Source organism: Ictidomys tridecemlineatus, chromosome 5 (assembly GCF_052094955.1).
Source record: "Ictidomys tridecemlineatus isolate mIctTri1 chromosome 5, mIctTri1.hap1, whole genome shotgun sequence".
NCBI classification, from domain to species: Eukaryota; Metazoa; Chordata; class Mammalia; order Rodentia; family Sciuridae; genus Ictidomys; species Ictidomys tridecemlineatus.
The window spans coordinates 132,160,202-132,185,577 of NC_135481.1; the positions used below are offsets into that span (position 1 = coordinate 132,160,202).

Sequence of the window (25,376 nt, forward strand, 5' to 3'; positions counted from 1 at the left end):
TGGCCATTTCACAACATAATGAGAAACAGTATTATTCATCAGAGTGGAACTGGGACCATGACAAGTAGACGATGACTTAATAAGCTTTTGACATCTGATTGGCTTTTAAACTCAGTGTTTACCATGATGAGCAAGGTGGCATCATTAGTTCTAGTTCTAGAAGTCCACATCAACAACTCCCTCTGGAAACAGGGGGTCATTTATAAACTGGGGTCTTCTGAACGGAGCCCAAAGGCCATTTTTTGCTGACATTACTTATTATTTTTCTTGTTTCTGAAAAAAAGCTGCATCCACAGCCTGCCACACGAGGGCACAATTGCCCAATTATGGAATCAAATTCACTTTTCAAAAAAGATGGGCAAAAGATCTTGTCCTGAGCTGTCCTCCAGATGAGATGTTAATTACTAAGGAGTGAGAGAAGTAGTGCAATGTGATTATATAAAAGCTTCACATGCCTACAGAATAAGTTGCCTGTGGATTTTGCAGCAGAAATCCTGCTCCTGGTCTTGTCTCATGTCTTTTCAGAAACACAGCAACATCTACCGAGTGCTTACTCTGTCTGAAATACTTTGATAACTTACAGATACCAATAACCCTAGGGGTAAATATTAATGTTTCTTAATTTTACAGAAGGGGGAACTGAGTGTCAGGTTGTGACTTCCCCCAAGGGTCTGCACAGTGGATAAATGGTTACTTCTATCATTTGAGTTCAGGATGCCTGATTCCAGAGCCTATGATTTAAATCACAAAGCTAGCCATATGTTATAATTTTTTCTCTAACTTCTTGTAATGGTAATACCCAAATGAATAGATATGTATGAATGGTCTGAGAGCTGGTCATGGAGCTGATGCTGGTAATCCCAGTGACTCAGGAGACTGGGGCAGGAGGATAGCAAAATAGAGGCTAGCCTCAGCAATTTAGTGAAAACCTGTCTTAAAATAAGAGGGAATGGTGATATATCTCAGTGGTAGAGTTCTCCTGGCTTTAGTTCCCAGCACTAGAAAAATAAAATAAATAAATAAAGTAAGTGGTTTGATATCTATAAATGGGGAAATATGTTTTTGTATTCACCTTAGGTGCACAGTTACCCAGAATCTTAAAGTTCCTGGAATCTGCCTTATTATACTATAAGTGCTTAAATGATGACATTATTTTCAGAATGCTTATAATTACTAGGTGTTTTTTGGGGGGAGGTTGTTTTAGGCTTTTATGGTCCCGGGGATTGAACTCAGGGGTGCTCTACCACTGAGCTGCATCCCCAGCCCTTTTAATTTTTTTATACTTTGAGACAAGAACTAGTTAAGGGGGCTGGGGATGTGGCTCAAGTGGTAGCGCACTCGCCTGGCGTGCGGGCGGCCCGGGTTCGATCCTCAGCACCACATACCAACAAAGATGTTGTGTCCACCGAGAACTAAAAAATAAATATTAAAAAAAATTCTCTCTCTCTCTCTCTCTCTCTCTCTCTCTCTCTCTCTCTCTCTCTCTCTCTCTCTCTCTCCTCTCTCACTCTCTCTTAAAAATAAAAAAGAACTAGCTAAGTTGCTGAGGCTGGTCTTGAATGTGTAAGTCTCCTGCTTCAGACTCCTGCGTTGCTGGAGTTGCAGGCATGCTTTACAATTACTGGTTTTAAAACTGTTAAAAAAAAAGAAAAAGAAAAGAAAGAAAAAAAGAAAAAGAAAAAAAATTAGTGGAAATGGACCATAGGTTTATCCTTATAGCATTTTTTTTTCTTTTTGCATTGAACCCGGGAGCTTAACCACTGAGTCACATTCCCCAGCACTTTTTATCCTCTAGGATTACAGGCAAGTGCTGCCATACCTGGCTCCTCATAGCATACTAAATCTGACCTTCTATGTGTGAAATGCTTCTATTTGCATTTTCCTGATGGCACAAAGGCCAGAATTTTTTTTCTTTTCTTTTTTTTTTTTTTGACCAGGAAGACAAGATGAATGGTGGGTGGTAAACAAGTGAGCGGTCTCCAGCTAGGGACAGATGAAAGCTGGAAATAGACAACTCTGGGCTGGGAGCAAAGTAATATTGACTGTAGTTTTTGCCATTCCTCCCGAGGAGCTCTGGACCCTCTATAGTTCAGTCCCACTTTGTGGGCTTCGTTTTTCTCACTTATAAAATCAGCAGAGCCAAACTGTATCAGTGGCTTTCATGCTATGTTCTGCAGGGGCTGCAGACCCCACATCCCTACCCCAGATGGGACACTCAAGTTCTTTTTGTTTTCTCAGGCAGTCATTTAGCTTTTTCTAGCCCCAGCTGCCAACCTCTGTCCTGGGTCCACCCTGGCATTTCCAAATCTTTCTGTGACAAGGAGCACAGAAAGGCTTCATTGCAACAGTGCTACCCTCCTCAGAAGTCAGAGGGGAACAGAAATAGCAGGACATTTCTTTTACTACCAGGACTTCAGAGTATATACACACATCATACTCAGGGCAGCATTATGAGGAGGACTGACCACTCACCACAAGATCGCTAAGATCAATTATAAGGAAGCAAGAGAATTTAGCCCCACAGGTCTGTTTCTGGGAGTGAATGCTGGCTCTGGAGGGCATGCCTGGCTGGGGTGAAATAAATTGTTGCTGTGCTGTTCTTTTCCTCCAGGGTCTGATGTAAGCAGAAGGGAAAAACAGATGGAGACAAAAAAGATTGGGAGACTCTCTTCTGCTCAGACATCACCCTATGTTCTTTGGAGAGGGTAGGAATAGATGTTCCCAATTTGATGAGATATTAAAAAATTATTATGTCTTATTAGTCTTATTAGAATAGGAGTATTTTCAGTACCCTACCTACTTCATCAAAGGCTACTGTTGAGTAGGAAAACATTTGTCAATGTCCATTCAGAGACGTCTTTCTTGTACTGACCCTTTGGCAATGTGCCTCACACCTGTCATTACTTGTTTGGACCATCTCCTCCTTCTAACTCAACAAAGTTAGGAACTGGTATGCTATTGTCTAATCCTGGGTATGCCACATGTTGGGCACAGGGTTTGGTACACAAGCCCTGTGAATGAACAATTGAATAACTTCCCCCACTGCATGGTAGTTTTTTTTTTTTTTTCAAAATGTGACAGTATTAACTTAGAATCTTCTCTCATTCATTTCTACCTCTCCATTCCACTGCTATTACACCTCTCCCTGACTGTTTGCTTACTGGGCTTCTTGGCATCCATTGTGGCCTGTTTGCCTTAAATCCATGCAACAACCTGTAGTCCCCGTAAACTTCCAAAAGCTCTACTCCTTCCTTGTCTTATGCCAATCCTCATCAAAACACCAATGAAATTCTTCACAGAACTAGAAACACAGTCCTAAAATTCACTCGGAAGAATAAAAGACTCAAAAAAGCCAAAGCAATACTGAGCAAGAAGAGTGACACTGAGAATATCACAATACCTGATCACAATTTATACTACAGAGCTCTAGTAACAAGAACAGCATGCTATTGACATAAAAGCCGACATGAAGACCAGTGGGATAGAATAGAAGACACAGAGACAAACCCACATAAATATAGTCACCTGATACTTGACCAAGGTGCCAAAAACATGTTGGAGAAAAGATAGCCTTTTAAACAAATGATTCTGGGAAAACTGGAAATCTATATGTAGAAGAATGAAAGTAGATCTCTATCTCTTACCATGCACAAAAGTCAAATCAAAGTGGATGAATTAGATGAGAAATTCTGCAACTGCTAGAAGAAAACAGAGAATAAATGCTCTATCATGTTGGCTTGGGCTCCTTGTGAGAAACTTTCAATGGCTCTCCACAATTTACAGAGGAAAATCTAAAAGTTCTTGCTTTGATGCTAAAGGCCCTTTCTCCTTTTCCCTTCACTCCTTTTTTCATTATTCTGTATCCTTTTCTGGTCATTTGCTTCTGTGCCCTGCCTCACTCTGGGTCCTCTGCCTGGAAAGTTTGTATTTTTATTCTTGTAGCTATGTATCCAAATCCTACCCATTTTTTCATGTTATTAGAACCTCAAAAAATCTAAGTCAGTGGTCCTTAAAATGTTGTTCTTAAAAGATCATTCTCAAGAAAGTGATTCCTTGTGAAAGTTAGCCTGGGAAGTGTCGTGTGCCTTATCACCCTTTTGTAGATGGATGGTGCATGCCATGACATTCAAGCTTCTGAGAATGCTTGCAAGAAGGAATCTTACTTAACCCAGAACATCTTAAACTTATTTGACAACAAAACTCTTTCCCTTTCACATCTACTAATATTTTTCAGATTAATTTGGAAATACTTTCCAGAGAGTTAGTAGTAAAGTAACCTTAACCGGTTTTTCCTTGGTGAAGACTATTGCTCAGAGACAAACATGCTTACACAAGTTAAGTGAAAAGAGCCATTACCCTATGCCAACTTCTATTTGTCGTACAGTGAGGACTTCTAAACTTTTTTTCAGAACTCTGTAAGCCCTTACATGTGAGGTAATAACTCTCATTTCTCTTTCCTAATATCTGAACTTTGTCCCACTTCTCTTTTTCTCCAAACAACTCCAAATATTTCTCTTGACTTTTCTTTTCCTGCCAGATGTTTCACAAGTGAGTAACAAAAGATTCCAATTAATTTTTTTCCCTCCCGGAGCCTCATCAAATAATGAAAAAAAAATGGCAAATAATTCTTTTTAGTATATACCTGATTTATGTCAAAATCATAATTGTAAAGTGGAAGGAGTGGTGGCCAGATTTTAAGGAGGTGTTCGTTACTAAATCAGTGAGTAAATTACACAGTGGCCAGCAATGTATGAGCGAATTTCTGTTTTTCAGCTTGGCTTGGAGGGTTTTTGAGGAATGTAAATTAACAGCTTTAAATAATCATATACAAAATAAGTATTTTATAATTTCTAATGATAAAAGTAAACAGTAGTAAAAATGCTTAAACAATTTCTCGCATATTCATTTATAATTTTATCACTTGGTGGTATGGTTTAGATGTGAGGTATCCCCCAAAAGTTCATGTGTGTGAGAATGCAAGAAAGTTTAGAGGTAAAATAATTGGGGTTATGAGAGCCTTTAACATATCTGTGCATTAATCCACTGACAGTGATTAACTGGGGGGTAACTGTAAGCAGCTAAGGTGTGGCTAGAGGAAGTGGGTCCTTGGGGGGTCATGCCTTTTGAGTATATAATTGCCCTTAGTGAGAGGAGAACTCTCTTTCTGTTCTCTGGTGCCATGTTCCCCGCTGCTTTCCTCTGCCACACCTTTCTGCCATGATGTTCTGCCTCACCTTGGGCTCCAAAGAATGAAATTGTCCATCTAAGGAATGAGACCTCTGAAACTGTGAACCCCCAAATAAACTTTCTCCTCCTCTAATTGTTTTTGTCAGGTCTTTTTGTCACAGTGGCAAAAGCTGCCTAAAACACTTGGTTTTTAAATCTACTGGAGTTGTAGGTTGAGGGTCGCTTCTTTGTGTTACTTTGTTTATCATATTAAGATTCATTTGGTGGGCAAGGCCTCTGCTCAGGCCCAAGCTGTGTTCTCTGATGAATGACATCAGAGGCTGCACACTATGGAGGAAGTAGATTAGAGCAAACTAGTCCAGCCAAGGTCCATGGAGTATTTTTCAACATTAACAACCACTTATTGATTCTCCCGAAAACTGATTGTCCAACAATTCAGCTCAATTCTGATACCAGAAACGTGGAATCAGTATCAGATCTTATAGACTAATGGGCCCAGTCCATAGGATTGCCTCAATTCAGATGCCAATTGCAAGTCTTGGGCCACCTACTTATGATGCATCAGCTAATAAATCAGGGGTTCCAAAGGTGCCCTCCTCCAGCTTAATAATTTGCTAGAATAGTTCACAGAACTCATGAAGCCGCTTTACTTACATTTACTGGTTTATCACAAAGGACACACTCAGGAACAGCCAAAATGGAAGATGTGCATAGGGCAAGGTCCTGGGAGTGGCACAGGACTTCCATACCTTCTTTGAGAGTGTGTGCCACCAACCCAGCACCTTGATGTGTTCACCAATCTGGGAGTTCATCAAGTCTCATTGTTGAAGAGCTTGTATGGAGCTTCATCTCCAGTTCTCCAACCCCCCACTTCCCAGAGACTGGTGAGTGGGGCTGAAAGTGCTAATCTTTCTGGTGACCAGTCCCATCTCCAGGCTATCTATCTGGGGGCTCCACACTAAGTAGCTTTATTAGCATAAATTCAGGTGTGATGGAAAGGAACTCATTTTGAATAATGAAAGGTGTTCCTATCACTCAGGAAAGTCCAAGGGTTTAGGGAATTCTGCACCAGGGACAAAAATAAAATATTTTTTCTTTTAATTTTTTATTGGTGTACATAATCATTACATATAATCAATAAAATTGTTATATGTTCATATATGCACACAACATAATTTGGTCAATTTCATTTCCCAGTACCTCTACTTCCCCTGAAAATATTTCTTCTTACATTACTCCCACTAAACAAATACACATTTAAGCAAACAACAACCATGAGCACCTGAGGTAGAGAATTAGTATTCCAAATGTAACACATGATATAGTGTTGCTATCATGCATTATGTAAAATGTCCAGTTTTCAACAAAAAGTTAGGAGCCCTGCAAAGAAACAGGAAAGTACAACCTGTACATAGGGTAAAACAAAGGAACAAACAAATAGCAACAATGAAAACTAAGCAACAGAAACTGCCTTTGAGAGAGTTCAAATATTGGACTTCAAAGAAGCTATTACACATATATTAAACAAACTGTGATTAAACCATGATAAAAGAATTAAAGGAAGATAATGATGACAATGCCCCATCTACGATAGAATGTCCATAAAGATCCGTAAGTATCAATATCAAATATCAAACATAAATTCTGGAGTTGAAAATAATCACAGCCCAAGTGAAAAATTCACTGAAGAGATGCAACAGTGAAAGAAAAAGATCAGAAAACTTGTAGATAAGTCAATAGAAATTACAGTATCTGAAAAACAGAGAAAAACATGGAGAAAAACAGCAGCTCCGTGACATGTACAATATCATCGAATGCATCAACATACACATAATGAAAGCCTCACAAAGACAGGAGAGAGAAAGAGGAGCAGAAAAAATATTCAAAAAGTAATGACTGAAAACTCCCAAAATTTGATGAAAAGAGCATTTAATCAACATATCTAGGAAACTCACCAAATTCCAAAAAGGAGAAAAGCAAAGATGCACTGTAGTCAAAATGTTGAAAGAAAAAGAGAAAACAAGCCAAAAGCCACAAGAACACACACAGGAATATTGCACCAAGATTAATAGCTGAATTACCACCAGAAATGAAAAATGTCAAAGGCAGTAGAATGGCATATTAAAAGTATCAAAAATCAATAAAACATCAACCAAGAATCACATACCTGGAAAAAATAACTTATAAAAATAAAAGTAAAATAAAGAGGTAAGCAAAAATGGAGAGAATGTTTTGCTAGCACACTTGATTTACAGGAAATACCCAAGGAAGGTCTTAATGTTGAAAACAAGTGACATCAGGCAGTAATTTTTTTATTCATGTGAAAAAGCAAAGAGAATCAATAAAGATAATTATGTATATACTTGTGAGAGAACATAATTACATATTTCTTCTGACTGAGTTAAAAAACTATTGCATAAAACAATGGATATATAATTGTATTATGGGCTCTATAATATATAGAAATATAATGTACCTGTCTAATATTATAATATGCAGATTCATATTATAAAGGAAGTAGGAGGGAGCCAAACAGCATTGGTGAAAGGACTTACTTAACGAATTAATTCATTATAAACCTATTAAAAATATGAAACTGGAGTTGCCTTTTCTTATTCCCAATTTATGGCAGACATGGAAACATTTAAAAGGAAAAAAACTATTACTCTGAAGTGTAGTTTAAGGTCTGGTATAGTGATGCCACCTGCCTCACTCTTCCTGCTAAAAATTGCTTTAGCTATTCTGGGTCTCTTATTTTTCCAGATGAATTTCATGATTACTTTTTCTATTGCTATGAGGAATGTCATTGGGATTTTGATTGGAATTGCATTAAATCTGTATAGTGCTTTTGGAAGTATGATCATTTTGATAATATTAATTCTGCAAAACAGCATGGTATTGGCACCAAAACAGACTAGTAGACCAATGGTACAGAATAGAAGACACAGAGACTAACCCACAAAACTGCAATTATCTTATATTAGACAAAGTTGCCAAAGACATGTACTGGAGAAAAGATAGCCTCTTCAACAAATGGTGCTGGGAAAACTGGAAATCCATATGCAACAAAATGAAATTAAACCCCTATCTCTCACCATGCACAAAACTCAACTCAAAATGGATCAAGGACTTAGGAACACAACCAGAGACCCTGTGTCTAATAGAAGAAAAAGTAGACCCTAATCTCCATCATGGCCCCAACTTCCTTAGTAAGACTCCTGTGGCACAAGAATTAAAATCAAGAATCAATAAATGGGATGAACTCAAACTAAAAAGTTTTTTTCTCAGCAAAAGAAACAATCTGTGAGGTGAATAGAGAGCCTACATCTTGGGAGCAAATCTTTACCCCTCACACATCAGATAGAGCACTAATCTCTAGGGTATATAAAGAACTCAAAAAGGTAAACATAAGAACAACAAATAACTCAATCAATAAATGGGCCAAGGACCTGAACAGACACTTCTCAGAAGATGACATTCAATCAATCAACAAATACATGAAAAAATGTTCATCATCACTAGCAATTAGAGAAATGCAAATCAAAACCACTCTAAGATTTCATCTCACTCCAGTCAGAATGGCAGCAATTATGAAGACAAACAACAATAAATGTTGGCGAGGATGTGGGGAAAAAAGGTAAACTCATACACTGCTGGTGGGACTGCAAATTGATTCAGCCAATATGGAAAGCAGTATGGAGATTTCTTGGAAAATTGGGAATGGAACCACCATTTTACCCAGCTATCTCTCTCCTCTCCTTGGTCTATACCCAAAGGAATTAAAAACAGCATACTACAGGGACACAGCCACATCAATGTTTTAGCAGCACAATTCACAATAGCTAAACTGTGGAACCAACCTAGGTGCCCTTCAATAGATGAATGGATAAAAAAAGTGGCCTGTATACACAATGGAATATTACTCAGCAATAAAAGAGAATAAATTATGGCAGTTACAGGTAAATCGATGGAGTTAGAGAAGATAATGCTAAATGAAATTAGCCAATCTCCAAAAAACCAAATATCGAATATTTTCTTTGATTCATAGTGGGATAGGAATAGGGAGATGGGAGGAATAGATGAACTCTAGATAGGGCAGAGTTGTTGAAGGCAAATGAAGGGGGCATGGGGTTAAAAATGATGGTGGAATGTGATGATCATTATTATCCAAAGTACATGTATAAAGACATGAACTGGTGTAAATATACTTTGTATACAACCAGAGATATGAAAAATTGTGCTCTATATGTGTAATAAGAATTGTAATGCATTCCATTGTCATATATAAATAAAAAAGGACAAAAACATAGAGTCAGAAAATCTGTATTGAGTCCTTGCATTGAGACACAGTCTGTGAGACACAATTTGAGAAATATGTCATTAGTTGATTTTCATCATTGTACAAACACCATGAGTGTCAGGTCTTAAATTTGGGTGCTCAGAAGTTTCTCTAAGTGTGATATAAGTCCTTCTCAAAATTTTGTTAGCCTCCTTGCCTTTAAGTGAAGCAGATCTTTTAAGATCTTCCCTTACTTTGTTCTTGCTCTTTAATATTGTAGCCATGCTGGGATAGCACATGCCTGACTGGTGAGGAATAACCACACTGATTTTCCAATGCTATAGCCTTTATCATTTTTAATTTGTTTCCAGGTCAATCACTTGACATGGTCTCTTACTGGCAACATTAGCAACACATTTTGCATGCTTAGGAGCCATGATGAACAAAATACAAGATCAAATCAAGCACGAGAGAAAACAATGCAATTGAGAGATGTCAAATACACAAGATGGATAAAGCCACTGCTAGAGTAACTGGCATACTGTTTGATAGCATACCTTTTTAATAAGTAAGACTGTACTCTAAAATAATGAAAAAAGTATAATATAGCAAATATAGCAGTAATAGTCATTTATTGTCATTATCAACTATTATAACTATGTGTTATACTGTATGTACTATATGTACTGTACTTTTATTGGTTTGGCAGCTCTCTAGATTTTTTTACACCAGCATCACCACAAACAGGTGAATAATGCATTGAACATGTTACTCTCGGCTAAAGCAATTTTTCAGCTCCATTATAATGTATGGAACAAGAGTCATACATGAGGTCAGTTGTTGGCCAAAACATCATTGTGTGGCACATGATTATTATTTTGAACTTAGAAAAGCTGCTAACTTCTTTGAATTTCAGTTTCTTAATTCATCAGATGCTGTTCACAATCTGTTATCTGACCTAGGATGACGTGATGTAATGACAGAACTAATGGATTCATAAGTGAAGATTTTCCTATTTGTATCCAGGGTTGCAGCCTGCCAGCTCAATTCATCCAAAGTCAAACTCCAAAGCACCAACCTCTCCCCACATCACCCAAAGGTCATACAATTTGCATCCCACAATCCCCTTCTGCAAGAATGACCCTTCCTTAAACTTCCATGGCCCTTCATCACCACTTCTTTAATTGCACTTATTACAGTCTTCCTGAAATCATTTGTTTTCGTGAACTATTTTCTCTTTTAGATTGGGCTTGCCGAAAGGAGGGAAGGTTCCTGTGTCTTCCATTTTTATCCTGTATTAAGAGACACTAAATATAGAATTACTGAATGTACTCAATTAACATCCAGTCCCAGGTAACTGTTTATCTTTCCTACTCAAAATAACTTGTTTAAAAAATGTTGGCTACAGTATATTCCAGTTGTATCCAGAATGCTTGCAAATCACAGGCTTGTCATTTCACTTGGATATTGGTGGAGGAAGGAATGCTATAAAGTCCATGAAAGTATGAATTTACATAAGAAATCTTTAAATCAAAATATGTTAATATAGTATATTTCTTACTTAAAAGGATATGAAATTTTGAATAATCCCCCTCCATGTTAGTTTCATTTTCAAATGTCTATTGACATTGTTTTATGATTAAAGCAAAACTGCTGCTCATAATAAGGATAAGAAAAATAACCTGCAAGCAACTTATACTTCCATTTAAAAGCTCTCTAGTGGTTCAATAAGCCAGGGAGCTCTACTTTTATAGCATTTTTCGTTTTGATTCTGATAAAAAAGAGAAAGTTTAAAATTTTCCTCTAGGGAACATTTAGGACAGTCAGGTTTGTTATTTGGCTGGAGTTTTCCTCTCTTTGCAATTAATTAATCAAAATCGTGGAAGAGGGTGGGGTAGCAGGTGACAGCTGGGCTTGCCGCTGGATCCACCTACCTACCCCTAAGCTCGCGGCCCGGGCGCACTTAGGTGCCAGCTTTACACTCATTGGCCAGCTTTACACTAACCTTGACCAATCGCCCGCGGCTGGGTCGTCATGGCGACGGGCACGCTAACGCTCCAGTGCCGGTCTGGGGGTCTGTTCCCTGGACTGTAGGGACGATGGCGCAGAATCTGTACTGTCCACGAGTGCGGATGGGAAACTGGAACGAGGACATCTACCTGGAGGAGGTATGGAGGGCGTGGCCAGGTGTGGACTGGAACTCCCGAACCCAGCCCAAAGTCCGGCCTCAACTCTGGCTTCCAGCACCCCGCCTCCTCTCTCCCCCCAGCACACACCAAATACCCCCCAACCCACCTTCTGGACTGTCCTGCAAGCCCAGGGCTTATGGGGCTTCTACTCTAAGCACCCTGACGCCCCTTATAAACTCGGGTGCCTTGCTCTTCCCCTATGCCCCCCACTTAGGTCAGAGTTCCACTAAACTCCCCTGGGCCCTTGGTAGCTAAAGTCTGAGGCTGCAGGAACCTCTAAATGGAATTACTGTCCCTTTCCTCTCCTTAGCCTGATGGCCCAGGCCTTCCGGAGGGACCACGGAAGTATCCCCTTTACTCACGGTGTATTCTTTGCCTCACGTTCTCAAACCTCCCTCTTAACAAACCTCTGGGGGAGGGGTGGGCTTTCCGTCCCCATCCTACAACCTGGGGGTGGGTGGGGGGCTCAGAAGGGGCGAGAGAGCCTCCAGTTTCTACTCTCTATTGTCGCTGGCTGGGATAATCACAGCTTTGCGCCTTTCTCCCTTTTCTAAACATTCTCTGGTAACATAAAGTATTAAAGTAATGCTAAAACATTTTTCCACCACTCTATTATGCTCACACTTCCTTTTCTGTTCTCACAGTTCGCTTTTTCTACTTGAGATTCTTCTGACTTAAAAGCCACCACTGTTCTATTTAGGGCTGTTGTCCATACTTTGGAATTCATTCTTTTTCTCCTTAATCAGGAGTACATGAAAGACTTTTTAGACAAGAGAGAAAAGGGGAAACTTCTCATTCAGAGAAACAGAAGACTGAAAAAGAATCTGTTGAGACCGGTAATTTAAAATTCCAACATTGTTTTCAAAATTTTGTCGAATTAAGTGTGAGTATACGTTAAGCAAGAAAAAATTCCATTTTTTCCCATGTAAGAGTCACAGTGCTTAAAATTCCTTAACATTTTAGAAATACAAAGGAAGTCTGCTCTTCATTACATTACTTGCATTTTCCAAATAAAGAAATCAATAGATTAATAATAATTAAAATACATTGTGTTGCTCAGGAAATTCTCAATGAAAGTTAAATTGATAATGGAGTTGACACATTTGATTTTTTCACTGGCTTTGTCTGGCATTATTTGGGATTACTGGGAATTTGGCATTGGCAAAGTAGAAGGGAATGGAAGAAAACTTGGATTTGAGGGAATCCATGTGGGTGCTAGTCTGAGAAGGAAAGAGGGTACACCTGGGAGTGGCCATGGCCTTGGGCTGTTCAGGAATTGTCCGTTTTTTTTTTTTTTTTGAAAAATTCTTATTAAAATTGTAGATGCAGCTTTCCATATCTGAAGATGGATATATTCATTTTGGAGATAAAGTGATGCTTTTAAATTCCAACTATCCTGAGAAGGAAGAAGCTGGTTTGTTTCAGTGTGGGGACCTGAGCCTTTGCATGACTCCAGATGAAATTTCAACTCACTTGTATGATGAATTAGAGGTGCCCTGTGGCCTGAGTGCAACTACAACCAGGAACCCAGTTGGCAGAAACACTTTTACCATTTTGAGGTAGAGATGATTTGATTTTCAGTTTTACCATAGTGTCTGTTTCACTTGTAGCTTAAGGATGCCCTGGGATGGCAGCAATGCTGGTAGGAGGCAAAAGATTCCGTGGTCTCATCATGCTGGCTTAACCTTGAGAATTATTAGCCTTTACAATCATTTTTATCTTAGCAGGATGACTGGTAACTTGGGCTCATTTCAAAATGTTTGCTTCATAATTATTGGATCCAGGGAATTCAATTTGCATTCTGCTAGATGCAAAGTGGAGTTTTCTTTTGTTCTTTTGATACAAACTTTTATTTTTTTATCTTTTTTTCTCTTTCCATATTTTTTTATTGATGCATTAGAGTTGTACATAATGATGGAATTTGTTGTTACATATTCACACATGCACATAATATAACAATATAATCAGGCCAATATTACACCCCTGTACTCCCCTCCCCCTGCCCCCCCCCCCATTCCCTTCTTCCTTCTGGTCCCTTTCCTCTACTAATCTCCTTTTGATTTTTTAAAGCTTTCTAATAACACAGAAACTTTGAATTCATTTGAGTGATTTTGTCATTCTTAATGTTGCTGTTATTTTTACAACAAAAAATAGTTTAATACAAGTTGGTGGTAGATGGAATTTGCTCTTTAAAAATTAAATGTCCATTAAAATGTACAACTTGCATTTTAAGAGGAAAGATTGTATTAAATATCTATGAGTGTGCTACCTTGGTTACCTCCAAAAATGTCAATGCATTTGACCAGAATTTCTTAGTGTACATTAGCATAATGTGCTTGGGCCACTCCAGTCAAAGGCTTGCAAAGTAGCGATGCTCTGCATCCTGGCTATGGTGCAGGCAAGGAAGAACATGGCGCTGGATTTTACCTCCAACTCAACAGACCTTTTATTTAGTTATCTAATTCAGTTATAGAATGTGAATAAGCAAAAAGTAGATCTGTAGACTGATCCTAATCTGGGTAGTTATATTGTACTTATTCTCCCCTGACAGTGCAGGCAAAGATGCCACCGGTCAAGTCCTTAGATATGGACAGGACTTTTACCTTGGAATAACAGGAGGATTTGAAAACAAAATGGTGAGTCTTCAACTTGGCATGTCTTCTTCAGATCATTTTTATTTTTTTTAAGATGGTCCAATAACTACCTCCTGAGGAGGATAGAGAACTCTACAGATGGAGGCTACATCTCTGACTATGTTATGGTTTCATCCTGCAGTTTTCAGTGGCAGTTTTGGGCCAATTCTTTCTTCTAACTTTGCAAAAACAAACAAACAAAAACAAAACAAAAAATCCCCATAGACCTCTAAAAGCTAAAGTAAGGAAAGAAAATCCTTTAGTAATACAATTGGCAAAAAAAAAAGAAAATCCCAAAGTTTATACAACTTCTACCTACAAGTTAAATGATTGGATTAACTAATGATCATCTGACACCTGCCAAATGTCACTGATGCTAGCAACGTATATTATCTGACAACTCTTTTGTCCATTTGTTTTTTAAGAGGCAGGGACTCATTATATACCCAGGCTGGCCTTAAACTTCTGGACTCTGTGATACTCCTGCTTTTAAGTAGGTAGGACTGGGGGCATGGTGCCATCAGATCTGGTTCTATTGAACAACTTTTTCTTTCAGACTTTTGTTTAACAAGGGAGAAGGATAATATTTGGATACTTAAATTTGCATAAGTCAGGGAACTTTACCCCAGGGATTAAGAATATAATAAAATCAGGTAAATTTCAGTTTGAATTCTAGGTACAGGAACTCAATAGGAATTTGTGATAGGAATTTGAATAAGTCAGTTAACCTTTTGAATCTGTCTTCTCTATATAATGAGGAGTATTATACTTGTCTTACTGCATAATATACAGTGTTGTAAAGGCTTCACATGTATTAACTAATTTAATTCTTCATGGAAATCTATAAAGTAGGGAATCTTTTATACCCCTATTTTGCTAATGGGGAAACTGAGGTACAGGGGCTTGGGCTATAGCTAAGTGGCAGAGCACTTGCCTAGCATGCATGAGGCACTGGGTTCCGTCCTCAGCACCACATAAAAAAATAAACAAATAAAATAGAGGCATTCTGTCCATCTACAACTACAAAAAAATTAAAAAGAAAAAGAAACCAAGGCACAGAAAGGTTAAATCATTTTGGCTCAAGTCACCCAGCTAATAAGCGGCAAGGCTGGGACTATATAAAATTTCTCATTAAAATTTGAAGATTCCATTATTGTGTGATATAGCATTGTTGTTGTTTTGTTATTATTATTATTATTATTAGATATTATTAAGGAAAAAACTGTCAAGATGTTGTGCACCATAGATAGCAAGGTGCAGCTTGATTTTATTTTTATTTTTTCAATTTTGTGTGGTATTGGGGATCAAACCCAGGGCCTTGGTAATGTTAGTCAAGTACTTTACCACTGAGCTGTTCCCCTAGTCCCATGAAGCATGATTTTAAATGTAGAAATTAAATTAAGAGAGAAGATTAAATCACCATTATCTATATAGAGATTATCATTCCTAACATCTGACTTATTTTATTTGTAATTTTCTAAATATTATTTATTTACTTATTTGAATTTATTTACTTTTTTTCCCCTAGTATTGGGGATTGAATTCAGTGGTGTTCTGTCATGAGCTCCACCACAGCTCTTTATTTTTTGAGACATGATCTCACTAAGTTTCCCAGGCGGGCCTCTAACTTTCAATACTCCTGCTTCAGTCTCCCAAGTTGTTGGGATTGTAGGCAGCATTTCTGTGCCTGGTTATATATTCTTTTATAAAAGTTAGATGTGACCATAATGAATACATAGCTAGATTATTTTTTAAAAAACATTTCTCAGGGCTGGAGTTGTGGCTTAATGGCAGAGCGCTTGCCTCGCGCATGTGAGGCACTGGGTTCGATCCTCAGCACCACATAAAAATAAGTAAACAAAATAAAGACATTGTGCCCATGTATAACTAAAAGGAATATTTCTCAAAGCTCTTCATGACAATCATATTGAATGAGTGCAGGATATATAATTGTGTGGTAACATCAAAGTTTGCTATTTTTTATTCTACTTCTGGGCAGTTGAGTTTGGTGTTCCTATTTTCCTATTATATGTAAAGTTTCAGTGTATATCTGTGTATAAATGCTTAAAACTTCTTTCACCCAATCCCAAATCAGGAATTCTCTTTTTTGTTTAGATATTTTGCGGGGAGAGACATGGAGTTACTGAGAAAACAAATATGAATAATTTCAAAATTATGAATACATATAATAATTTATTTTTGTAATGGGTTCTACCAATTTGTATTCTCAAAAGCAGTAAATAAGAAAGCTATTAATTGCATTAAATACTGTGTTAGCTTTGTGTTGTTGTGTCCAAAATACTTGACAAGACCAATTTGGAAGAGGAAAAGTTTATTTTGGTTCATGGTTTCAGAGTTTTAGTCCATTGTGGGCTGGGTCCAAAGTGTGTTGGGTCGAAAGTGAGGCAGAACATCATGGTGGAAGGGCATGATGGAGGAACACTCTTCACCTCATGGTGGCCAGGAAGCAGACAGAGAGGGGAGAAGGGATTGGGGTGAAGGGTTGAAGGAAGATGCACTCTTCCAGAACGTGCCCCCAGAGACCCACGCCCCCTCCAGCCATGCCCCACCTACTCACAGTTAACACTCCAGTCATTCCATTCAAACTAGGATGGACTGATTAGGCCAGGCTCTCACAATGTAATCATTTCACCTCAGAACATTCCTGTAGTATCAGGAGCTTTTGGGGGATGCCCCATATCCAAGTCATAACAAATATCATAATTATAATCTTTACTACTTTGATGACCAAACAAAATGAGAAGAAAAATGATATGTAAATATTGCAGTGCTTTAATTTCCCTATGTTTTCAGTTTTGTTTTCTCTCCTTCCCCTTCCATTTATATCTTCCTACTTTTCATTCCTTTCTTCTTTCCTTTCTCTCTTTTTTGAATTATGTGTTCTTTGCCTATATATTGATTTGGGTTCATATATCTGCTTCTTCATATATTTTTCATATTTCTTGCTAATATTTTCTCCCATGTGCTGCTTGGCTTTTAAGTAGTAGTTGTTCTAATACTATGTTTTTGAGTAAAATCAATCAATGTTTTCCATTGAAATTTTTTCCCATTGCTTTTTTTTTTAAAAGAGACAGTGAGAGAGGAGAGAGAGAGAGAATTTTTTTTTAATATTTATTTTTTAGTTCTCGGCGGACACAACATCTTTGTTGGTATGTGGTGCTGAGGATCGAACCCAGGCCGCACGCATGCAGGCGAGCACGCCACCGCTTGAGCCACATCCCTAGCCCTTTCCCATTGCTTTTAAGGTTTAGTCTGTTTAGAGATTCTATAGAAAGAATCTGGGGCTGTGGGTGTAGCTCAGTGGTGTAGCACTTGTCTAGCATGTGCAAGGCCCTGGTTCAATTCCTTGCACGACAAAAAAAAAAAAAAAAAATTGAATTCTAGATGTTTATAGTTTGAATCTTGTTTAAATTTACTCTTTGATCCACTTGAGATTTATATTGATAAAAGGTTTTATGGGAGTATCTAAATTTCCCCCTGTGACTATTCATACGATCATATCTGTTATCTCTTGATTATTCCTTTCTCTATCAACACATGATGCTTCCCTTAGCACATACTAAATTAGTATGTGTACTACACATTGTTTCTGAGCTTTCTATTTTGATCCATTGGACTCTAGTTGTCTATTTTTGTTCTAGGACTAGAGTATCTTAATTACTACAGTTTTATAATATACTTTGACAGCTCATAACTATCTCTGATTACATTTCTTTGTCCAAATTACATTAGAAATTATTCTTTCAGTTAAATGTAATAATTATTTTAATCAAGGCTGTTAGCCCTTGCAGGAATAACTTACCTCATGTTTTGACTGACACTGTAATATCAGAACATTTACATATTCAGTAGCTCTTCTGAGGGGTCTCTCCATTTATTCTCTTAGTAAAATTTTCTGTCTCTCAGTAAGGTTTTATGGCTTTTTTCACATGGGTTTGACACAGATCTTAAAGGTTCTCCTTGTCATTTTAACTTTTGGATAGTATTCTAAGAAGGTCCTTTTGATAATATAAGGAAATAACATTTGATAGCATGAAAAATATTTTTTCTTATAAAATATAAGAAAACCATCAATTTTTATATTCACCTTTGATGAAATTACTCATTCATTCAAATGGTTTTTCAGTTGATTCTGGTATATATTTTTAGGTAGACAACAATTTCAGCCACAAAATGTGACAATTTTTTCTCTTCCCAAATTCTCAGACCTCCAATTTCTGTTTTCTATCTTTGAATTAGCAAGCATTTCCAGGGCGTCCATAAAAAATATCTAACAATGATGGCCTTGTAGGTTGGTTCCTGATTTTATTGCTGTTTTTCTTTACGCAAATACAACAGCTTGTGGTTTGAGACAGATATTCTTCCCCATTTCAGGTTATGGTTTTGTGCTGCTCTGAACGGCACCACTGTTCTGTTTTCTAGGGCTCAAGTTTGTGGTGTGTTTTGGGTTCATGTCCCTTTTCCACCTATGTCCTGCTAAGTGTCACATTCCACTGCTTTTTCTTTGGCCTGTCCTCTCATTCCCACTTTGAACCTCCATCCAAGCCTACAGTGTTTGCCCGCTTCAGTCCATCTTGACTCAGACCGTTGTAGGTAGGGTGCAGTCAGATGAAAATACTTTAAAAGCTCATCATGTCTGGTCACCTCATTGAAAGGCCAGCAAGGCTCCCCACTGCCCTCAGAAGGAGGTTCCAGGTGCTCATTATGGCATCTGAAGTTCCCAATGAGATGCCCCTGCCCTCCCTGTTTGTGTTCCCCATCTCTGGCTCCCCAGCACTCTGCTACTCCTCAGAGCCTTTCTGCAGCCCCCAGGAGAGCACTGTGCTTCCTCTGTCCTCACACAGTACATTGCCTGCAGCTCTGCTAGATAACTCCTTCCTTACTGTTAGTTGTGTTAGCTTCACATCACTGTAACAAAATCCTGGAGATAATCAATGTAGAAAGAGTAAAGCTCCATTTAGGCTTTTCCAGTCCATGATCAGTTGGACCCATCATTGCTTTGGGTCTGTGGTGAGGTAGCACATCGTGGTGGCAACTCATGGCAGAGCAGAACTGCTTATGGCATGAGCCAGGTAGCAAAGAAGGACAGACAGGAGTTAGGGTTCCACAATCCTCTTTTCAGAACATCCCCAATGAGCTAAGGAACTCCCTCAAGCCCCTCCTTTCAAAGGCTCCACCATTTCCCAAAAGAACCACCCTGGGAAACATGCCTTTAACACATGGGCCTTAGAGGTGTCTTTAACACCCAAACCACAGCAAGCCGCATCCCTTATCTATATTGCTTTTCCTTCTCTTGCTACGTAGAGAAATCATTGAAGATGATAACTCATTTCTACCTTCCCCATAAGGCCCCACTGTACGGGATTTTATGTAGAAAGCCCTATTAAAATCCCATCAAAGAGGCAGAAACTAACTCCACATCCAGGCCGAAGGTAAACCAGTAAAGAGCTCACATGGAACTAACATTTTGGACATTTCAGCAGGATGAGTGGTTTCTGGCAAGGTTGCTGTCTGCCAGTAAGCTGACACAAATTCTCAGCACTAACACAAATTCCAGAAGGGCACAGGGCATGTTGAAAACTCCCAAATGGATATCAGCTGTGATGATGTTGGCCTATAGAGTACTTCATGCATCAAGTTTGATGCAGCATTATTTATAATAAATAATTGACCCAGGTCCTATCCTTTGAAACAGAGGAGGGGAGCAGAGGCAGGGAGTGGGAAAGACAGGGAGACTGAGTTTGGTATTCAAAGAAATGAGAAGTAGTTTGAGTTGACTGTGTGTGTGTGTGTGTGTGTGTGTGTGTGTGTGTGTTGGTTTCCACATTCCAAGATGGCATGTCCAAAGAAGAGTAAAATCATGCTTTCTCATATAATCAGATAGAACAGGCAGAGCAGAACTGCTTATGGCATGAGCAGTTTTAAAAACCGCTTTTGAAGCTCAGCACAGTAGTACACTCTTATATTCCCAGTTCCTCCGGAGGTTGAGGTTAGAGGATTGCAAGTTCAAGGGTAGCCTGGGTAATTTTGTAAGACCCTTTCTCAAAATAAATAAATAAATAAATAAAATTAAAAGGGCTGGGGATGTAACTCAGTGGTGGAATGTCCTGGGTTCCATTGCCAGTATAAACAAACAAACACACACACACACACACACACACACACACACACACACACACACACACCAAATTCCAGACAAACAAAAAACAAATTTCTAAACAAATAACAATAATAAAACTACTTTGGAACATTCTTGCCATCCAGCCTGCTGAATGCTTTTTCAGGAGCAATGACTTTGTTTCATGTCTGCTGTCTTTTCCAGTTATATTTATCCAGTGACCACAGGACCCTTCTGAAGTCATCTAAGAAATCTTGGCTCCAGGAGGTATACCTGACAGATGAGGTCTCCCACCTGAACTGCTGGCAGGCTTCTTTCCTGGACCCACAGCTGCGCCTGGAGTTTGAAGGCTTCCCCATCCGGGTGAGTGCATGGTAGGGAGGGCACAGATTTCCAGGCTGCGAGGCTACAGCATGAGTGCAACAATGCCGCCACTTGCTCCTGTCTGTAGAACAGAGATTTTCCCCTAGCTTAAAAAACTTGCTCTCTCTTTTTCTTTAATTTTAGTTCAAAGTTAGAGGGCACTAGTGTTTTTCTGTGGCAGCATCCTGCATTAGTGTTTCTCAACCCTGACTGCAGGATAGCATCTCTAAAGAACTTTTTACAAAACAGTAAAGATTAGCCAGGCAGAGTGATGTACACCAGTCATCCCTGTGACTTAGGAGGCTAAGCCTGGAGGATCACAAGTTCAAGGCCAGCCTCAGCAACTTAGTGAGACCCTGACTCAAAATAAAACAAAAAGGACTGGGGCTGGAGCTTAGTGGTAAAGCAATCCCAGTGCCAAAAACAAAACCAACCAACCAGCCAACAAAAAACAAAAATGCTGAATCCAAGGCCCTGTTCTCAAGATAGACTGAGAAGTCCAGAGTGAGATCACAAGAATTATGACCCTGCTTCCTTTACAATATTTGGTTGCATTCTCATTGCTAAAGAGACTGGGAAGTCTCAGGGAGTTAAAGGAGAGAGCAGGGCAACCACATGGGCAACACAGTATCCTGCAAAGAGTATCATTCTTCTTGACAGTGGGGGACATTTTATAAGACTTGGACTCTGTGGGACTGGAGCCCGAGGTAAGGTGCTGTTGGGCAGCAGGTGTTAGTGGCACAGACCTCACGTTTGGCTTTGCTACTCATAGGCTTGTTAAGAATCACTGGGAGAGTATGGCCTTAGCAGAAAGAATTTACAGACTGGCCATCCGTGGCTGCTGCTCCCTGTCCAGGAAGTGGCCACAGGTAGACGTTACTTGGAATCTGTTCCACACAGAGTGCCTGTCTCTCTGGAGCTTTGCTGTGTGGACCCAGCTTCACAAGTGTCCTCCTCCCAGGATTCACAGTGAAGCAGGCTTGACAAATTTCTCATCCTCAGTCATTCTTTGCCAAGTTTTGCTTTCCTAGGAATTGTGTTTCATGTCCATCATTTAAGCTGTCAGTGCCTCAGTTCCTTATCTGTACATAGCCACATTAATGACTTTCACCTTAGGAGGTTTTGTGAAGGCTTCTAAGAGATCTATTTGCATGAAAAGTGCCTGGCTTACAGAATGCACTGGCAAGTATTCACTGTGGCCTTGATGGTTGTTATGTTCTAGAAGGAGCAGTGGCCCCAGCACAGGAGCTCTTCGCACCACTGATAACTCACCTTATGGCCTGAGGCAGGTCTCTTAACCTCACTTAGTCATGGTTACACATCTGCAAAACAGGAACCCCAGACCTCTCCAGGCTACCTTGCACAGGCCACCACCCTCTGGCCAGAGGCCATCAGGAGCACCTGTAGTTGAGCAAATTGGGTATATTGCTTGTTGGGATGAGGGAGAATGCACACCTTGGGGAAAGTGGGCTGTAAGGAGGTGTTGGGAAAGATGCATATAGAATGGGGCTTCGGTTGGGTATTTTGGGGAGAGTTCCACGAAGTGAGACTTTGCACTGGATTGGAGGCTGTCAGGAAGCAAAGGGACCCCATGATTGGCCCATCAGCATCTCTAACCTCTAGAAGGGAAGACAAAGGCAAAACTAAAACTGGCATTGGTAAAGGAGGGCGGGATGTTTGGGATTTTGTGATCTGGACAATGCTCTTGTTTTTGCCTGTCTTCAGTCATGACTACAGAATGGTTTTGATCTTGTCTTGACCCAGCATGGTCACAGAGTTGCCTTGTCTAATGTGGACATTCCTTAAAATCAGTCTGTTATCTAGGAGAACACCAACCACAGTTGAGAGGAGGGTCAGCTTCTGGATTCCAGGAGCTGCTTTTCTCTTTCTGACACATTTAGCTTACATGAGTTAGGCTTTTAAAGTAATATTTATTTTTTCTCATTATAAAGACAATATATGTTCACTTATGAAGTCAGAAAAGCACACTAAGATATGCAAATTACTAGTAATAGTTCCATTTTCCACAGATGATTACTGTTGTTTACTATTTATTTTTCTGTACATAGGTATAGGTAAATTTTTTTACAAGATAGAACATCATGAATATTTTTTTTTACATTTAATAATACCATTGGCCATATCTCAGGTTGTCAAAGATCCATATTATGATTTTGAATAATTATTCCGTCATATGGATATCTACCATAATGTATGTAATCAAATGCTTGGCTTCTTAGTTATTCCATACATATTTATTATAGACATATACTAAATTGAAATATATACAATCTAAATTTTTGCATATAGAAAAATGGAGACCTTAATTCAGGATGCTAATAGCACAATTTATTTTTTTAATTTTTTATCTAAAGGCAAATGAAAAAATCGTCATCTATCACCATTACACGAATCGGGCACTGGCAGTCCACCGCCATCTTTTCTTAAGGTATTGTATTGCAGGGTACAGCAAATGCCACATAAGGGGCTCGTGAATACAAATAAAGATACACAAAAAAAGTCCTTTGATGATGAAATGTTGCCACACAGAACTCTGATGGTGTGAAAATCTTATTGGAGCCCCTTTTATTTAAATCCTTTCCTGCCGGATTTTAGCTATAACAGACATGATCTGTCTAATCCTCACCTAAACAGGGTGAAAACTTCCTTCAAACAGGCCACATCTTAGAGATCCCAAGGGCTTTGTGTGTAGTAGTCTGCTTTATTTGGTGCTTTGAGATGAAATGAAATCCTATTGAAAGGAGTTACTTGATTTCCAACCAGAATTAATCTTTTCTTGCTTTAGGACCTATTTTGGAAAAGAAGTTGAAGTTGCAGCTCACACACATCTGGATTCACACAAGGTTGAAAAACCAAAGAACCATTGGATTTTGGTTACTGGGAATCCCAGGAATGACTTTTCCACCATGCTGGACCTGCCCAAACCACCAGCAAAGGACACCCAAGCCATGGAGCAGGCCATGGGCCTTGACACCCAGTGACATGTCAGGCATACACCTGCTCTCTTGGACCCTGTGCTTATCCAGTGTAGCTTTAAAATAAATTGGCAATCTTTGTCATGCCTCAAACTGATTTTAGAAACAGAACTCTCTGAATACTATATTAAAATAAAGACTATGTAAGGATTATTGAATTAGTGGTAGGGGTCTAGGACATTTAAAAACTAGCTCTGAAAAATGAGTGGCATTTGGATATGACAAGTGCTAGTCCTTTGTTGATAACCAAATTCTGAAGAACCCAGAAGATCCTCCCTAGTAGCGTCTCCTACAAGGACTGTGTGTTAGTCTTTATAACATGCTATTTAATAATAGAACACCACTGGATTTTTGGTAATATTGTGCCCTTCTTGGCCCTGTGTGATGTACATCAATACATAGCTGTGAGCCATAGCTTTATCTTGGAATTTAAAATTCTCCCTCTTGTAAAACATTAATATTTTTGCCTTGACCTCTGGCTTAGAAGGTCAAGTTCTCTACCTGACCAGTTATCTATTATTTTATGGTGATCTTCAAACCGAAGAGAACTTTTATCTCTATCTTATCTTCAAAACTAGCACATTAATGGAGGCACCCATATGATTTGAAAAAATATATGACAAAAAATATATATATATCTCCTTCCATTTATTTGTTCAATTTTTCAAACTTCATTCAGTGCCTATGATGTGTAAGGTATTATAAAATGTTGCCCAGCCTTGTAGGTACAGGTAAACTGCAAGACTAGTCACAAATAAATATGCTGTGAGGCACAAAGTAGGCCCCAGTGGTGTTTTAAATAGATGCAGTGTTGGCCGTGCAGATTGGCCTTCTGCAGGGAGCTGGCTTTGCCATCAAGCATGTGGGATTTAGGGCAAGATTCCACCCTGGCTGTGAGCTGGATTTACCTTGGAAACTTTATTAGTTCTCATGTGGGGTCCTAGCCAGAAATTTCAATTTAATGGTCTGGGTGCAGCCTGGACATTGGGCTTTGTCAGTGTTCTTCAGATGGCTCCCATGTGCAGTCAAGGGGAGTCCTGCTGTGTCAGGAGGTGGAGGATGAAGTAGCAGTTCCTAGAGGTGATCAGAGAGGGCTTTTGTCAGTGGGTCTCAGCCTGGCTGAACATTTAGGACCACCTGGAGAATTTGAAAACATCCACTGCCCAGGCTATTCTTTGCACCTTTCAATCAGGTAAGGCTTTTTAAAAATTCAGATGCTTGGTTTCATCTCTAGAGATCCTTAGTTCTTAGGAGTAGAGTCCAGGTATCAGTATTTTAAAAAACCCACTAATTTTTAATTTGTTTTTGTACTGGGGATTGTAAAACAGGGATGCTTTACCACTGAGCTACATCCCCAAGGTCTTGCTAAGTTCCTTGGGGCCTCACTAAACTGCTGGGGCTGGCCTCAAACTTGTGATCCTCCTATCTCAGCCTCTGAAGTTTCTGGGGTTACAGGCATGTGCATCTCAGCTGGCCCCACTCACTAATTAATTTTAATGTGCAGCCTGGGCTAAGAATCACTGGCTTAGCTTAGAGCAAGATTTGATTGCCCTTGTGTCTCCAAAAAGCAACAGGTAGGTAGATCTGGGT

General features: G+C 39.1%; 1 protein-coding gene across 1 annotated transcript; it reads left to right on the top strand.

Annotated features, from left to right (window-relative positions):
- The first annotated feature begins 11,462 nt into the window (after positions 1-11,462).
- Positions 11,463-23,879, top strand: Cfap161 (cilia and flagella associated protein 161). Its single transcript, XM_005320208.5, has 7 exons — positions 11,463-11,634; positions 12,402-12,491; positions 12,979-13,214; positions 14,207-14,291; positions 20,632-20,790; positions 23,166-23,239; positions 23,597-23,879. Exons 1-7 carry the CDS (start codon positions 11,566-11,568, stop codon positions 23,790-23,792), a joined length of 909 nt encoding a protein of 302 aa, XP_005320265.1. The 5' UTR covers positions 11,463-11,565; the 3' UTR covers positions 23,793-23,879.
- Positions 23,880-25,376: the final 1,497 nt, after the last annotated feature.